Source organism: Fringilla coelebs (genome assembly GCF_963513975.1).
Source record: "Fringilla coelebs genome assembly, chromosome: Z".
Classification (NCBI taxonomy): domain Eukaryota; kingdom Metazoa; phylum Chordata; class Aves; order Passeriformes; family Fringillidae; genus Fringilla; species Fringilla coelebs.
Window position 1 is genome coordinate 24,127,494 of NC_140031.1, and position 17,770 is coordinate 24,145,263.

The 17,770-nt window shown below is 39.6% G+C and overlaps 1 protein-coding gene across 1 annotated transcript in view; it reads right to left on the minus strand.

Moving 5' to 3' along the window:
- Positions 1 to 262: 262 nt before the first annotated feature.
- Positions 263 to 17,770, minus strand: part of PDE8B (phosphodiesterase 8B) — a gene marked incomplete at both ends in the record, with an annotated part of 68,638 nt that continues 51,130 nt past the window's right edge. Inside the window, 12 exons of the mRNA XM_084225095.1 lie at positions 263 to 378; positions 909 to 1,038; positions 2,527 to 2,694; positions 4,850 to 4,985; positions 5,931 to 6,148; positions 7,096 to 7,294; positions 8,487 to 8,622; positions 9,051 to 9,096; positions 9,847 to 10,011; positions 11,178 to 11,254; positions 12,135 to 12,212; positions 15,057 to 15,108. Of these exons, the coding sequence (XP_084081221.1) occupies positions 263 to 378; positions 909 to 1,038; positions 2,527 to 2,694; positions 4,850 to 4,985; positions 5,931 to 6,148; positions 7,096 to 7,294; positions 8,487 to 8,622; positions 9,051 to 9,096; positions 9,847 to 10,011; positions 11,178 to 11,254; positions 12,135 to 12,212; positions 15,057 to 15,108 (1,521 nt within the window). The remainder of the gene's footprint in view (positions 379 to 908; positions 1,039 to 2,526; positions 2,695 to 4,849; positions 4,986 to 5,930; positions 6,149 to 7,095; positions 7,295 to 8,486; positions 8,623 to 9,050; positions 9,097 to 9,846; positions 10,012 to 11,177; positions 11,255 to 12,134; positions 12,213 to 15,056; positions 15,109 to 17,770) is intronic.

Sequence of the window (17,770 nt, forward strand, 5' to 3'; positions counted from 1 at the left end):
AGAAACTAGTTTCAGAAGTACATTTTCTGCCACAAAATATTATTTCCAAAGAGCACTTAGTCATCTGTGGTTTATATAGCCTCTAAAAACATTTTTCCATAGAATTCATAGAAGCTTAAAAATGATTAAAATATTTCCTTCTTGTCACACAGTCTTAATTTCACTGGAAAAGCAAGATTAATCCCCTTTGTAGCCAAGAGTTTCTGTAAGTGATTCACAGTGAAATTGGTAGAGCAAGAGGTCTGGTTTTCTTGACTGAGTATCAGTTGTTGTTTTCTGATGGGAGCCTGAGACTCTTGCACTTCAAATCATCCAGTGTTTTCCAGTGTTTGTAGTTATTAGCCAAGTGTTGCATCAAAACTGGCAGATGAGCAAATGCTGAAAGAATAGGAAAAAGTTTTACCATGTTTATAGAATGGGTAGAAGAACCACCCAGCCTGATCTGAAATTGGCGTTTTCTTACTCTCTTTTGTTCTTCCAATTCCTTAAAGTAATACTAAAAAGGGAAAGATTTTTTTAATGTGTGTATTTCTCTTTCAAGAAAATCCATTTCCAAATGCATTGTGATGTCATTAAATTAGGCTAACACGCATGAATTGGTAGTCTTAGTTTCTGCAGCTCAGAAGAAATGCAGTGATAAAGGAAAAAAACACATAGATGAAACAAAAGCTTAGTATAAGCCATTATTCCTTCTCTATATAGATTACCTGGTAAGTGCACAACTTCATCATGTGCAGTGAAACAGGCTTCATTGTCATGATTGCACAATATCCTGTGTTATACTGCTTATATATGGGTATATATATAAAAAAGTGGATGCAAGGCCACCTTAATATTAGTAATTTTGCACTGTAGGAATCTCTGAATCTCTGTGTCCGAGCAAGGAAGAAAAATAAATCAGTACTTACCATCCCATGCATTGAACATATCTGTTATAAAATAGTCAATGAAGGAAATCTGGGACTTGGGGATGCTGCAGGTATTTCTGTCAAATACTGGCATAACAACAGGCAGGCCCTGTCTCTTCTCTTCATCAGTCTAAGAAGACAAAACTCCAGTTAGCAACTAGAGCTTTACTGACTTTCGTGCTGGAATACCAAAGGTCAAGGCATTAGATTAATTGCAATAGGAGATTTGAGACAAGCCGTAGAACCTTAGTTTCATGTGTGTTATTTTGTCTGGAACAGGGACTGAAATCAACATCTCTTCCCCTTCACAAGTACTCTATTGCCGCAGTCCTGTGATTGCACTTAGTTCCAACAGGACAGAATGCTGGTGATTAAGGTACACCAGCTAAAAATATGGAAAATAGGGTTGCAGAGTCCTTTAGAAGAGAACAGGTTTGATCTCTCATTTTTTCACATCTGTAGTGGGTGTTACAAACCAATTCTTTTTTAAGTAAGAAGAGATTGTTGCTGGTGCTACTTTCTCTGCTTCTATCAGTGAATGGAAGTAAATGTATGCCCTTTAACTCTGTCCCCAACTGGAAGAGGCCTGGTTTTCTTGCACCCACTATGGTGGACAGTCAGAGCACCTCAGCAGTTTCTTAGAATATAATTTGGAAAAACATCCCCTTTTAAGTAGTACAGGCAACATTTAGAACAGGAATGGTAGCAGAGCAGTATCCAAAATAAGCAGAGGTGAATAAACAGGAGAACAACTCTCTGAATCTCACATTGCTGCAAGCAGGCTAGTGCTTAATTTGGGCAATTTAAAGCTAGTTTATGATACCTTGACTGCTAGGGAGATATAACATAAGTGATCTTTGATCTTTCTTAGGACATGACAAAATATATTCACTATGATTAAAATGAAATTCAGACATGTCTCAGGTAGTAGCTACTATTTTCTTTCAGTAGTAACTGTCACATGTGTGACCTGAATATGAAGGGTAGGCATGTCCACTTTTCTTCCTCTCCACTCATAGTTGTTATTTCCACACCATTACTGGCAAATAAAAGCTAAGGTTTTATCAGTTCTTAATTAAAGAGCCCAAAGACTGTTTCAGGAAGCTGGTTGCATTTCTGTCAGAAAAACTGAATGTGAAGAAAGAAAGCTGAGCTTCCAGTACTATCTGGACACGTCCCATGTGCTAAATATTTACAATGCCCACATGCCTGCACTACTTTTCTGCCTACAGTGATAGTAGTTCAGGTTCCATCTTAGAAGAGAAAGGGTGATCCCAGTAGTTCAGCTGAGGCATTGATCTTCAGGGAAAGTATGGGGACAAGAAACTAGCTGACCATCTTGAATTTCAGCCAGTTGAATTGAGTAGGACTAATCAAATAGTTTTGGTCAGATCATGAAAGGGTAAAACCTCCTTTCCACCTTTCTGTACAATGACCTTCATGATAAGCTTGGAGTGAATTCTTCTGCATGAAATTGAGGGGCCAGTTCTGACTGGAAAAGAAACCATACATCTGGTCTCTGTAGTGACACTAGGCAGACCCTATGTGGAACAGCACATCAGCCAATGTGCCCTTCCTTATATAATATAATAGTTAAATTGTAAAAATATATACATACCTGTGCAAAGTACTCCTCTGAAATCCTGCCTGCCCATTCGATACATAGCTCTAGGGGGCGACATGGATTTGCTACATCTGCACATTTAATCATCATGCGCTTGATCAGTGTCTGGTTGTCTGGAAAATTCTTTATGTTGGCTGTACATTCAGTGTTGCTGCCTTCGCTCTGTAAAGGAGAGTTGGTTACAGGGGCCAGTGGCTAGCCCTGCGAGCAGAACCTAGGGCATCATTATCAGCTCTACCAGACTTGGGCACTAAGCAGGCACCCAGTCTACTGCCTTACAGTTTCATGCAGAGCACCAGGACCTTGGAGAAGAAGGTAATGTCTGAGAACTGATGCCTTGGTAAGTAACTAATGATAACCCAAATACATATTACAGTTGTGGTCGTTCTCAAAATTAGTATCCAAGTTTGTGAAATAAAGTGCCACAGGCTCTTTATCAGGTAGGATGTTACCTTCTCTACATCCCAGCCTGGCCCTCTTGGGGATGCATCCCTTGATAGGGGATGCATTCACCAACTGTAAGCTCACAAAGAATCCCCATTTCTGAATGTTTAAATGTAGGGATGGTGATGGTAGGGGACTGCTTCACTTTGGGGAGTTTCTGGAGTTAGATTTTCATTCCTAAATGAGAAAACTGAGGCAGGCACAGGGGTCTGAATTGACTGGCACAACTATTTCTTTTACACACAGAAAATCTGGTCTCTGACATTCAGTTCCAGAATGTTTCCATTCTGCTGATTTCTTTGTATCAGAGTTTGAATCTTCAAGCTGGAATAATCTTTGATCTCAGTTCCTGGTGAGGGTGAAATCTTACATGATCTATGAGATTAACAATAGGAAATCACAGGAGCAGCAGACTGACTGCAGAAATTCTCTGCTTGCTAGACAGTAAAATACCAAACTTGTTACTGACTGTTCTGGAGACCAGGTGGTGATGACAAGGTAGTTGTTCCCAGTCTGCTGTAGCATCATAGTCTGAGTCTTGAACAGTTTACAAAGGCACAGGTAAATTGTGGAGTAATGAAAGGCCTCCACCTCTGCTCACATGGGATTAATGCTATTTTCAAAATAATATATTTGTGGGATTTTGGCCTCCCTTCACTGCTAAATTCAACTCTTGAGTCAAAAACTGAATGTAAGTACTTTTTGCCACCACAACTAAATTAATATCTTTGTGGCTTATGGGGAAATATTTTGCTGTGACTTTTGCCAATTCAGGCATTAATCTTCTAATTTTATGTTTAGTGGTTTATCCTTTTTCAGCACGAGTAGCCCAGCAAAGAGCTGTCAAGTTAACCCTGTACCTTAACTGCTATTCAAGACCAAAACCAGAAAGAGCCACGGTTAACAGTAAAGAACAGAACAACCTAATACTGAGGGAAAACAAGTCTCTAGGGCAAGTGGTTCTGTCCTTCACGTTTATTGTGAGATAAGTTCAGCAGCATTTGTTGTTTCCAGCTCATATTGTGGGAGAGCAGAGCTCAGCAGTCCCTAGAAGCAGGGAATTTCAGATGACAGAATGCTGTCTTTAAAGTGGTAAACTGTACCCACGACAGTCGACAGCACAAAGTCCTATTTTGGATAGCTAACAGAAGATACTTCTATTTGCTTTTAGCATTGCTGACCATCAGTTTTGTCTGATTTTTTTTGCATGTTTCCAACAAAGCATTATATTCACTAAGATGCATAAAGATAGTCTTTCCTCAGGTAACAGTGCCCTGGAGAACCTAGTCAGGTCCTGAGTGCTCAGCCTCAAGAGGCAGCCTCAAGAAGGTAAGGAGGGGATGGGAAACTCAGAGGCAGCTTATTAAATAAACCCTGGTGGAGCATGAGGGTTTGTAACTGTTATGCAAAAAGCCCTGGACATCTTTTGGTACAATCAGGAATGGAGAGGGCTCAGGAAGTTATTCCTTGGGGCTTGAAGGCTCCAGATTACACAGAGACAAAACTGTCAAGGAGCTTCTTCAGTTACATCTCTAGGCTCAGACAAATCCCACTGTTTGGATACGGGACCATAGGAACAGGTGCCAACCTGGCTCTGTGCACAGAATTTTCCATGTAAAACAACATTCACTCATATATTCCCTGAATACAAGATAGCTTTTAACACAAGGCTCATAAAATGAAGTGTTTAAATGAACTACAAACAGAAAAGAGAAAAAGTGTATTTTCTCACACTTTGATATGTGAGGCCACAAATCCATTTGTGTTATTTGGGCATTGCCATAATGCAAATTAATATAAAGTGAATGAAAATGATACTTAAGGTTGTCTGGGAAGAACCTCACTGAAAGCATAAAGTCCTGCAAGCACTTACATGTGGGCTGGTCTCCTCAGATGCCATAGGCTTGTTGATACTGTTCACAAATTTGTTTACATGCTCAAAGTGCTTTGTCATCTCTGTTGCCAAAACCATGTCAATAATGGCCTGTCGCAATGTCCGGTAGCGATTTCTAGGAAAGAAAAAGAGTTCTTGCTCATGAGCTTGCCAGACAGAGCTCTGCCCTTTCCTCATCCCTGTCCAGATAGTGCTACAAAACACTGCTCAGGAACTCAGCCACAAGCTGGCATCTTCAGAGTTAGGAACAGTCTAAGTATGGAGTAATGTACAAGATCATACCTCTCCAAGTTCTCCCCATTCCATTATTTTTACCTAATGAAAATCCTGTGAAATCAACAGAAATTTACATCTCAGTTTCATAATGCTGTAAGACTAACTTCTCCAGGAATGGCACCAATGTGTCCATGTATGTTCTGCTGTATGTTAGTGTTAGCTTGGAATACAAATCTCAGGTTTTTCAATTACCTCTTTCAGGTCAGGCTCTTTCCCTTTCAGAGCTCTTTCTCTCTCACCTTGTCCCTACAAAATCTAGAGTCATGCAGTGAGAACTCGTGGGCTACTTCCATGCCCAGCCAACCACAGGGAGCTTCCAGCTCTCCCAGAGCTTCATGTCCTCTGCTACCAACCTTTCAATCCCATGTGAATGCAGTAGTACTGGGATGCATAGGACCATGTGCAAACACAACATGCAGCATCTAGCTGCTGGTGTGTAAAACATATCTCAAAAAAAGTAGTGCCCAGGCTCCTTTAGTGAAAAGGCAGTGGGCAAAGATGCAGCCTTGAGGCCGTTATCTGGACCGAGTTAATGGAATTCATAAAAGATTATTAAACATAAACATCTTTCTAAGCTTCCAATTGCAAGTTAGAAAACAGGGCTGGTGAGAGGGAAATGAAAACCTTTTTATAAATCATGTCTATACAGGATTCTGGAAGAGGTTAAATTTTATTATCTGTATTTAAACTATGTATTCTTGTTTAGAAGGTAGACTCTCAATTTGCCCCAAACTGCCGAATAAGCAGTCCACACATGGACACTCTCTTTGTCCAGCAGACACACCTATCAATATTCTTGAAGATGTTGTATTTGTTGTCTTTTGTTGTAAGCTGAAACGCCAGTGCTGTGTGATGACTCTCTAATACAGCTGTATCATTGTAAAGGACAGCTAATTCACTGCCTGCATTGCACAGGAAAGAGTTGGTCCGTCCAGGATGGTCTACATCATGAATAGTGGCAGCTATTAATGCAGCTACCTCATCTAGATGGTCCAGACTTCCCTACAGGAAGAGAGAAGAATTACAATGTGGCACAAAAATTACAGTAAATATTTTCTGATAACTTCCAGGTACCCACAATTACACAAATGTAAACTTAAGCAGGGATTCTACCTCCTTGCAGTCATTTTCATTCACTGTGCCCACAGATTACCTACCACAAAATTTCCACTCCTACCCTTATCCAAATATGCTTTCTTTAATGAAGCTTTTTACACTGCTGTCGCCTGAACAATATCTTTGCATAGAATTCTTCAATGGCTAGATGACCTAGCGGTTTCCTTCCACTTTGTATGCTTGCCTGAATGTATCTCACACACCTTATGCTTTAGCTCCACACACCTTATGTTTTAGCACAGGATAGAATAGACTGTTTCACTTAGCAGGTAACCTAAAATGATCATTGGCCAAACTGCCTGATCACATCAGGACTGGACAAAAGTTAAAGCATGTTGTTATGGGCATAGTCCAAATGCTGCTTAAACACTGACAGGTGCGGGGCATCAACCACCTCTCTGGGAAGTCTGTTCCAATATTTAACCACTTAGTAAATAAACGTTTCCTAATGTCTAGTCTGAACCTCCCTTGGGACAGCTTTGAATCTTTCCCACATGTCCTGTTGCTGACCACAAGGGGGAATAGCTCACACCTCCCTCTCCAAAGCTTCTGCAAAGCTTTATTAAGAACTGTTACCTACAGCCAGTTAACATGAGACAGAAAGGAGCCAGGTTCCCTCCCCACCTCCATCATTGCTACTTAAAAATGTAAATTTGTATAAACAGACTTTAGACAAACTGTGTGGGCCTGCTTGCATCACAAGAAGACTTCAAGGACAGAGAGAGTTTATGAAGCCAGGACCATTATTTAAACATCTGACTACTGGATGACACACATAAAATGGCAAACATGCTGAAATCCTAACCCAAAATGCTCCTAGGTGATGGTTCTACCTTAACTCTCTCCTTCCCAAGAAAGAAGGCAGTAGCATGCAGGACATCTGCTGCATGTGTGGAGTTGTGGTATGAGTTGGAGGAATGGTAGTTGGCTTCAATGACCTGCAGCCATGCCCGCAGTGTTGCTTCCGAACAGTTTAAAAACTCAGAGACCCCAAACCGGGCAAAAACTTTTAAGCCCAAATACACTAATGGCCTGAAAAACAATAGAAGAAAAAAGCACTGCTGTAAAATAGGAACTTGTGATGTTCTAAAAGTGATACATTGAACAAAGAAACCAAGACTTTTAAAAGGGGTGTGTAAAGTTAAACATTTTTAATTTGCATATCTATAACCTCTGAAAAGCTTAGAGTAGGCCTGGACCAAAGTTACAAATGATTGCATCTATCATCCTTTCAGACATTATTTTAATGTTTTGTAGAAATGGTACAATTCCATTAAGAGTTTCAACAGTTCCTGTGGCTTCAGAAAAAACATCTTAAAACCCCTTTTTTGTGTGTGTTTAGTATCTGTCAATCAAACAAAATTTGAAAAAGCAGACTTTGAGCATGACGTGAGCACATGCCAAAGGCTAAAAAGTCCTAAGCCCAAAAAAAAGGTCAAAGTTCAATTGCAAAGTGCTCTGTGTGGGTGTGTGTGTTTGTACAATGCTAGGAATCCCATGTGTGAAACAGTAAACAGAGTACAACCTCTAATCTTTTTGATTCTTAAATCCAAATCCACTCTAGGTTGTCTTTTACTCTGTGTTGCCTGTGAGAGAGTCCTATCCATCAGTTACATTTTTCACTCCTGCAAGATAACGTACAGAGCCTGTGAGCTGAGAAAGGCATAACCAAACCCAACAGCTGCAGATTAAAACCAGGCAAATACAAATTTCTAAAATGGCTATTTTATGCAAAGAGAGTACATAAGAATGGGTAGTCTGTTTTATTCTTTGCATCTTGGAATGAAAGCAACTTCTCTGTCTGGATGATGAGCTTATTTTTGCGGTCTGCATGACCTCAAAAATACTGACGTCTGTTTTCATTATAATCTTTAAAATCCCAGTCTGTTGATCCTATCACTGGTTTATCCTCCATCCCATTTTTTAATCCCTATAATCAAAAGCTACAGTTGCTTTAGATCTTCCCAAATTGTGGGATGATTTAGATGAGGAAGGGGAGAGGTTTGCTTTTTCCAGCAGGACCATTTGCACATGAAAAAGAGCCATCTGGAGGGCATCCAGCATGTGGCAACATCAGACTACACTGAACAGTGTCACTTGGACAGAGTGGATCTGTGTCAAGCAAGACAGCTCGCACAGATTTGCTGTGTCTTGCTGCAGTTTTTCCAGAGTTACAGATGCTCAACAAACTTTCTCTAGGCACCCAGGGAAAGGAGTCCAGTACCTTTTATTTGTAACAGCCTCCAACTCAAAAATATTGAAGTCCCAACTTTCCTCATTATCTAGGAGCTGTGCAATACAGGGTGGAACATCATTGATGGTGTTTGGCACTGGAAGGTGACTATGGCTCAGGTTCATATCTGTTGAAATGGAATTTGGAAATTAGCACATTTCTGGGTTGTTCCCTCTACACTCTACCACAGCCCCTCTTCAGAATTCCATTTAGAAAGCAACTCTTTTTCAAGAAAAACAACTTTTTTCCTCACATGAAAAAGTCTGTAAATGCCTATAATACAATGGTTTATTACAGTGCATTCGAATATAAATCAAAAAGATCAGTGAATATTTCTTTGAGTGACAATTTTGCTAATATTTTGAAATGCAGTATTTTAATTGTTTGAGCCTGTTTCAACACCAAAATTGAGGCAGCCTAGCACTTGTGCTGCAGTCATTTAGACAACCATTTCCAGAGACATATATTCCACTGCAAATTAGCCTGAAGCTCTATGTTAGCAGTACTGACAAAAGAAGTCACATGTGCAAAGGGAAGTTTAAAATGGTGGCTTACTCTTGGAAAACACATACTCATTTCCTGACAGTCTTCTCAAGCCATCCTGAAAAAGAAAGCAAGCTTGTCTTAGTTTTTTTGCATCCCTAGTTTCAAAAACACTACTTGCACTTTAGGTACTATTCCTGGGTGCTAAAAGCTCTTATTGCAGCAGTATAGTATAATCCTGGTTTTAGGGTCTTTCAAAACAAACATGAAAGGATCCCTGGAACACTGGTATGAGATCTCCAGAAAAGATATTAAATACACAGTGTATTGCCCACCTTGACCCTCTCATTGGCACCTCCATCATTCAAATCAGCCATTATGATTTATTTTTCATTTTCTTTATATTATTTTGGTGGGGATTAGCTCAGTGTGTATTAAAAATGAGTAAATACATGACAAAATTAAGATAGTTTGTCTCTTGCTGCTGTTATAGGACCAAAATTAAAGCTTGATTAAAGCAACCTCACTGATACACTGGACTAACTATAGAGCAATCCCTCTAATCCCATAAAAACTTCCAGAGTTTCTATAAAGTATCTCTTTCAGTATCTTCTGAGAGATTGGATATAGTTTCTGGTGGCAAATCTGTTCACTTGTATCTGAGGATGAATGCACACAGTGGACTTAAATGTGGCCATAGCTTACTACATCTTGCAGTACTGCTAGTAAAGAGGCCAAAATACTTAACTGAAATGGTGATGAATTACAAGTCCCCTTCCCATTGCTTGAGAAATTTTAGCACAGCAAAGCAGTGAACTGTGATGTAGGACACTGGTCCAGCAATTTCGTCTTTACTAATTTTACTCACGTTCATCAGACCTCCAACAAGATCACTTGTGTGAGGATCTTCATCTTTGGTACCTAACTGAGGGGAATAAAGTTCTGTTGTCCGCAGGATTTCCAGAACTCTGTCCAGGGCCTCTGCTACTGTGATCGGGCTGTTTTCCTGGGCAGCATTAATTATGTTAATAACCTGAAAGCAGATTAAGGAGGCAGGCAAAGAAAAGTGAATGGCACTTTTTCTTATTACAAAATTTTTATTCTTGTCTTGATTATGCTAATTCTCATCAAATGCAATGTAATTCTCCACAACCCTTAAAGTACAACTCTGAAAATGTAAATTTGTGCTCAGATTTCCTAGTATCCATATGCTATTTTTAACTGGCAAACTCCTGGGAAGTGGAAGTAGAATGGTGTGAAGTATCTGAAATAGTTGCGAGTGGGTGGACCAAAAACCAGCAATGTCACAGTACTTCAGCATATCCAGGTTTGCTCTGAAACAAATTATTCAATCCCTGAAGGAAAATCCAAACAAACAAACTCTTGGATGTGACTCAGATATGCTGATATTATACCATGATATTCTCCATGTAGAAGTCAAGGGCAGAGAGCAGAAAGTGCTAGACTGTGGGAGAAGAGGATGGCTCTTTGAAACCCACACAGTGCCTCAGCCACAATCCAGAAATGCAGCAGTGACTGCTCCTCTGCCAAGAATGATGGGAAGAAAGTCCTGGTGCTGTCTTCTCCAGGAGCCAGAGGCTGCTGCATAGCCACTACAAGCTTCCCTGTGGGTATGACTGAGGATAAGGAAAAGGAAAGGAGCCAGTTGCTCTTACAGTGGTGCTGGGAAGTAAGAGCTTGATGACAGCAAGAAAAGATAGGAAGAGAGGAAAAAATTATTTGACTGTAGAAGATACCTGACACCCTGGTGTGTTACAAGTGATTGTGCAGCTGATTTGTGACAGCAGAATTTGTATAAGAGAGTGGAGAAAGGCTGCAGAAAGTGGAGACAGAAGATGGTGCAGGTGCTCCCTCTTCTGCGTGGTATCTTATAAATATCAATAGTGAGAACAGAGGTGGGGCTGGAATAATTTCTTCCTACTCACATATGACCCAAGAGAGCAGTGTCCCCTTCCTACCAGAAGCCATGCATGTAGCAAGGGTACTCTTCTGCCCTCCTTAATATTCTTCCTTATGACTTGAACTTGGAATGCCATGATGGGATGTAGAAAGTGATAACAAAAACAAATTACTAATATTACTCTGTTAAATACAAAGTGCAGGAAATTTCTGCTTGCCTGTCCAGAAACTACATACTTCCCTATGAGTGCAACTTCAAACTCAGTGCTCAGGACTCACCTTTGTGATAGGAGCTTCTATTGTCATAGAATGAATCCGTGCCATTGAGGAGTACCGTCGGGTCTGTAAACTTGGAGCTGCCATTAAAGAGCCACAGTATGAATCAGATGACAGCATTTGAAGAGTGCAGAAGGCCAAGGAACAGCACAATGAAATACAGCCTTGTATCCTATTTCTCTTGTATCTCTCCCCGTGCAAGTTCTTCATTGTTTTATTTCTTGTACTGTTGGCTGCCTCCTTGGCAGCCACCCCTTATTTTTGCTGTCAGATTTTCCATCCGTCCTTCACTTCAGAATGGAGTTGTACTTACATGTCATGCCCTTTGACTGCAATGGACCTCCATCAGACATGGCTCCTCCTGTAAGTCCATGCGTGTCCCTCATCTTGGTGCTACAGTTGCTCTAATGAAAACCATTCCTGCTCCCCATAAGCAGTGATTCTCTCACTACACAAAAGGGTAGAAAGAAATCTCTGCCACCCTTTTCCCACCCCAGTAAGCAGTCACAAATGGGATCAGAAGTACTGCTCTCAAGTAACCAGCAGCAATAGCCTCCTTCATGTTAAACATTAATAAACCAAAATATGTGTTTACGAGCACAAGCTGCAGTTTTCTAAGAAAGGTGGCACTAATGCTTCACCACACACTCTTTTAACAGGCTGCTTCTATCCCTTGGCACAGTCACTCCTCCTCCCTGTGAGGGCATTCAGCATTGTCTTGCATTGTATAGTAATGCTGGTACTTATGCTGGGACACTGCTTTGCAAATGAGAAAGACATTTTACAGCAGTTTTTAAAAAATGGAGTAATCTCTGTTTAACCAGCTGTGAATCTGTCTGGTTATTCTTTTGTTCTGCAGTTTTATGCCCAAGTCAAGTATGTTCTTTATTTATTTATTTATATATATATATATATTTTCATGTATATTTATAGTATTGTACATACAGTTTGCTTTCTTACCATCACTACTTTGAGATGTTATTGACTTGACATCAACTGAATCTTTCCTTCTGTTCTTGCACTTGTAAGAACCAGATTCTGTAAGTACAAAACAAAAGCTTTAAAAATGTATCAAGTAAAACCTCTACAAAATATCCATCTAAAATTTTGGAAATTTAATTAAGTGATCTTAACAATATCACACAAGTGGGGGAAATACTGCAATTTCTGCAAATCAGAACAAGGAACTCAGTGTCTATCAATTTAAAGCAACTTCTCTGAAGTCACCTTGGAAGGGTCTTGTGCAAGAAAGTCAAGATGCCTTATGGAACAGGAGACTTTCTTCACCTAACTTAAGCTCCTTGAAAGCAGCAGTCTTGCAGGCTGTCATCATCTAAGGTTTTCAGAGATCCTGCTTCAGGAAAGATGGCTCAGGCAGGTGGGCTGAACCCCTTGTGTGAGTTCTTTTTGCTCTACTCTGACCACTGAACAAGCCTGAGTTCGACTGTCTAAAACTAGCCAATTGAGAAGAGTCTCATTTTCCTCTACACTCTTAAAGCCAAAGCGTAATTCAGACTCAGCTTTTGCTTTTATTTGCAATAAATATTTGTACCTGTGTTTAAGGAAAATCCAACATGCTGACAATTATTAAACAATCAATTTAGTTCTTCTGAATATTAGCCATGCAATAAACTTATTATTGAAACTGCTGTTTTTTAAAGCCAGAGAAATTATCACATCCAGTCAAATTCAAAAGCTGGATGAAATGACAGGAAGGAGTCTCAAAAAAAAAAAAATCTGGTAAAATTTCATTTTTCTCCAATACATTAAAGTCTGCACTTTCCCTTATGTTTTAAAACAGCAACCATGCATCTATTCACCACTTTCCAAGAGTGGAAAGTGGTGATAGCACCTATTCCCAAGGTATCTAAAATGCCACTCAAGGATCAGAGACCCTAGCAGGCTTTCAAAAGCTGATAAATGCATTTGAAGAGTCAGAAGTATGATTTTGATATTCTTAACATAAAGACAAATTTTCATTATAATGTCACAAGACAGGATGTATACAGCCTCTCTTTAGCAAAATAAAATGTTAACATACAATTCTCCAGAATTAAAAATTCATCCATCCTAAAAATTACTGAAATAGTTTCTGTCTTAATTCTCTTTTTCTACCACAGACAGTTTGGGTCTTCTTTGTTGTAGTCCGAACTGGAGAAATTGAAAGCATTTTCCTTTTGTTGACACCAACAGCAGGGCATAGCTAATGCATGTTAAATAATTTTCTTTATTCTTTCACTAACATTTGGTTGACTTCATCATAAGGCACTTCAGTGGGAGCAAGCATTTACACATAAACATAGCTGTGAGTGGCTATAGCTGACAAAACAACTCTCCTTGTGTTAAATACCAACTAGCAAGTCAAATACCTTCCTAGGGCCCCCCAAAGAGTCACAGGTGCATAAAAGCTGCTCTCTGCTCTACTGTGGTTTTATCTGTAAATATTTAAATGCCTATGTAAAAATTTTTCTTCACCTGGTGAGCAGAAAATCTTATCATCCAGATTGTTACAAATCTTACACCACAGCAAACAGCATGATACACATGGATTACTCTTCTATGCTCGTCACTTATTTGTATATGCCCATGGTTCTGAAAAGTTATTCTTGGAGCACAGCCATGGACTAAAGGGAAGGATAACCCACATCACATGCTCTGAGACTGCCTGCTTTCACTGCACTGTAGTCATCAGTGTGGTGTCATAGCATGGGGCTTCCCAGTCTTGCTGAAATCTGTCACAATAATGAGCAAACTTAAAACATTAGTAGGCAAATATAATTACTTGTGTTAGTAACAAGTGTCCTGTTTAATTTATGAGCTTCCTCACCTTCCTGTTGCAGGACAGAAACAGTGACAAGAAAATCTGCTTTTGTTACAGGGATACAGGAGCAAATGGTTTAAACATACTGTGGCTCACTTCTGGTGGCAGCAATGGGAATGATGACAGCCAATTTCATATTGTCTCTTCCCCCTGCCCATTGCTAATTGGCATCACAGAGCTTTCAGATGTTTGTATGTATTAAGCTCCTTGAAGACCAGGGGATGTCAAGCAGTCACATCCCATGCTCTTAGTGTGTTATATCCTCCTCCCATGTGAAAACCAGAAACTGCTTGAAGTTGCGCAGCAACATTGTCTCACCTTTCATAGCAGGAAAGGCTTCAGGTGCCAGAAAGGTAACTAGGCATGAGAACCTTTTCACTCATAAGACATCAGTCTGGCTGAGACCACTAGAGTCACGAGCTTAAAATTGGCCTTAAGTACCTCCTTCTTCAGGGAAAGGGACTATTCAAAACACTACATAGCATTGGAGGAAGGAATTCTTCCCTTATGCTCCACGCTTCTAGTGGAAACCTCTCTGCAAAACTCAAGGAGGGCTGTAGTGTGCTGTCTGTGAGAAGCAAACCTACCTGAGACACAAGACAAGGGTTGCAGACATGCTGCAGCAACTCAGTGCTTACTGGAACTGAGTTGCTCAGGCCTGGACACCTCAGAGACAACTGTCTTAGCCTGTGCTAGGGCCAAACTAATGGCCTAAACTTGGACACACTGTGGCAGGTGTGCTGGCACAAATCAGCACGTTCCACATTTCAAACATAAAGAGGTACCAAGGTACACAAGCTGCAGGATCAAACACTGTTTTAATACAACAGAGCAATGCATCTGAACTTCAAATGCACAGCAAGAGGTCTGCACAGGAGACTCAATTATTGGTGATTACAAGTCCAATTCATGGTGTGGTATCAGATGCAGCTGGATCTGTCCTTTGCCATCAGCTCTGACCACTGACCGGACAGGGGAAAGAGACAACAATTCATACTAGCAGAGAACCCCGACACAACCCCCAGCACAGCGAATGTAGAGATAAATAGTAATATTCTAACCTGACTGGGAATTGTCTCCTGTGTACTTATCCTCATGGTGACTCTTGTAGAGCTGGAGATAAGAGTAAAATATATATGTAAGAAAAAAGAATACAAAAAACTTTAAACAGGCTGCATTCAACACTGTCCATATTCAGCATTTTCCATTCAGCTATTTAAAAAAAAATTGTTTGGCAAAGACTCTTCTTCAGGTGTAATTAGATGTAGAGAAATAATATGAAAGTAAACAGATGGGCCTTGCAGAAAATCACAGATACAAGTGCTTTTATGTACTGAATTCCTGTTCAATGCCTGTGTTTACAAGAGAACTGATACTCATTTAGGTAGTGTTTTAAGTGAGAGTTGCATATGAACCTGAAAGAATAAAATAAAAAAATCCTACAACATTACTTTTTGTACTTTAAGAATAGTTTTCTTAGAACTATTGAAGCTAATTTTGAATGCATCCTTTCATGGATAACTGATAAACTGGACTTCAAAAAACTCAGTTATAAAAACTGCTCTCCAGGAAATAAGGGGTAGAGATAGGTGTCATTCATCAGACCTTTGTTTTCAAGTAGTTTTTAATCATTCTCATGAACAAAGAATTAAACATGAAATCTTAATTCTTTGTTCTTCTGAAACATTTTAGGTAGCTCCAACAGTAGGTATTTCAAGCTTTCTTAGAATTTAGATAGGATATTTTCATATATTAAAATTTACAGCTGTTGCTTGGTCTGCAGTAACACAGTTTGAGTGTTCCTCTGCTTTTTCATTCTTCTCAAAACCAAAAGTACTGTCCAGCTCATGATAGTTTAATACCTGCTAATCATCTCACCCCTTTCCTTTGTTATGTGATTAGAAGAAAGTGTTTTGCTGTTGATAGGAAAACTGACCAGAAATGGCAGTTCCTCAAGTTATTTCTTGAAAATTGGTGTGGGATGTATTTAAGTATAGCTAACGGAGTCACAGAGAAAGACTAGAAATAATGCTTACTAGGAATATTGCTTACTTTTTTACTGCAGTCATTAGAGAAGATACACATACCCCCTTACTTCAGATGAATAATTATCAGTGCTTGACACTGTAATCACAAATTATTCAGTACACATAATATTTAGGAGTCCATTACTGTCATATGGTGACTGGTTGCCCTGACCAAATCCATCACCTGCCTGTAGCAAAGTGCTAGATTGCATGGAAGCATGAAATCCATGGTTGCAACCTGTCAGTTAAAAGGAGAGTATGACAAGGTTGTACTTGTGTGCTCTAACTGGTGTGTATCAGTTTGTGACTGTGCATGTTGCAGGGTCCTCATGGGGATTATTCAGGAAAGAAAGGAAAGGAATTATACAAATTCTTTTTTCTGTCATTCTGTCATTCTTGCACACCTTTCGTTTCTTCCTTTCTGCTGTGGGGGGGAGAGACAGAGGGTGAAAGGAGAAGAGAAGAAAATGGAAAGGAATAAAACCCTACAAAATTCAGGCACGGCTTTTTGTAATGAATTAAAAAAAAAAAAACCAAGAAAGGGAAACCCTTTGCTCATGCTCCATATAATTCTTGTTCAGGGGAGTGTAAGAACTGCCTCTTCATCCACAAAAATTTTAAAAGCTTGAACACCTCTCTTGTAACCATGTAGAAACTCTCAGAGAAATAATCTCATCTAAGCAGAGTAAGGTTAAGGAAATCTCATCAAATATGGTACAGTGACACAAGGCATCTGAACTGTTTGTTCTGGCCTCATCCTGGAGCTTTCTCAATGCCAATGGATATATCTCTGTCTATTGCACAACTGGCAGAAACATAGGTACAGTCCTCCAAGTGCTTTACTAAAAAAATAAACCACGTTTCTGTTCTGAATACTTCTCTTCCCCTTCCGCAGGCATGTGCTGAAAAAGCCATGTAAGGTAAGTTATGAGGGCAGTTACACAGTTAATCTTGGGTCAATATGTTCTTGAAAGAAACAACACCTCTCTTGTAAATTTATGAATGTGAAAACACTGGACTCTATCCTGCCAGGTCTCAAATTGACAATGGCAGCATTAATAATTACCTAGGCTCAGCACACGGGAATAGTCACATGAAAGTCAATCCTCATTCATAAATCTTCACTGTAAGAATGCTTAACGCTCTTGTAGGTATTTTTTTTCCGTGCATAAATTTAACATGCTGGGTTTTTCTGTGTGATAAATCTGGCACAGAAATACATGAAAGTTCTAGTGGTCTCTGATATCCCTTACAGAGGATGTTGGTACTGGCAAAAAACACATAGATGAAACAGTGTGTAATGATATAAGGATGTTCTGAAGTCAAATACTGTCTGAATGCTGAGATCAAGCTGTCTAAAATTGTATTGATTTAGTGAAACATTAGACATTTGACATCAAAATTTGACTTATGACAGCTTTTACTGATCTGTAACTTAAGTAAATATTTAATTTGATTTCCTTTTATCCTTCCATAAAGATTTATCTGTAGCTTGAAAAGGAACCCAATTTTTTTAGTCTAAGGAAAAGTTCTACTGCTGCAGGTATTAAGGCATGGATACTATGAAAACTACATTGTCCAGGATCTCCTACAGGCATGAGATATTTCTGTGACAGAAGTGAAACAACAATTACATAGTTCTATCAAATACACCTTGTTTTTTCCCCAAGGGACCTAAAATCTCCACAGACCATACTTTCTGTTAGGTTGCAGTCTTTAACCTTTGTGACAGACCTCTGTATCTGTAG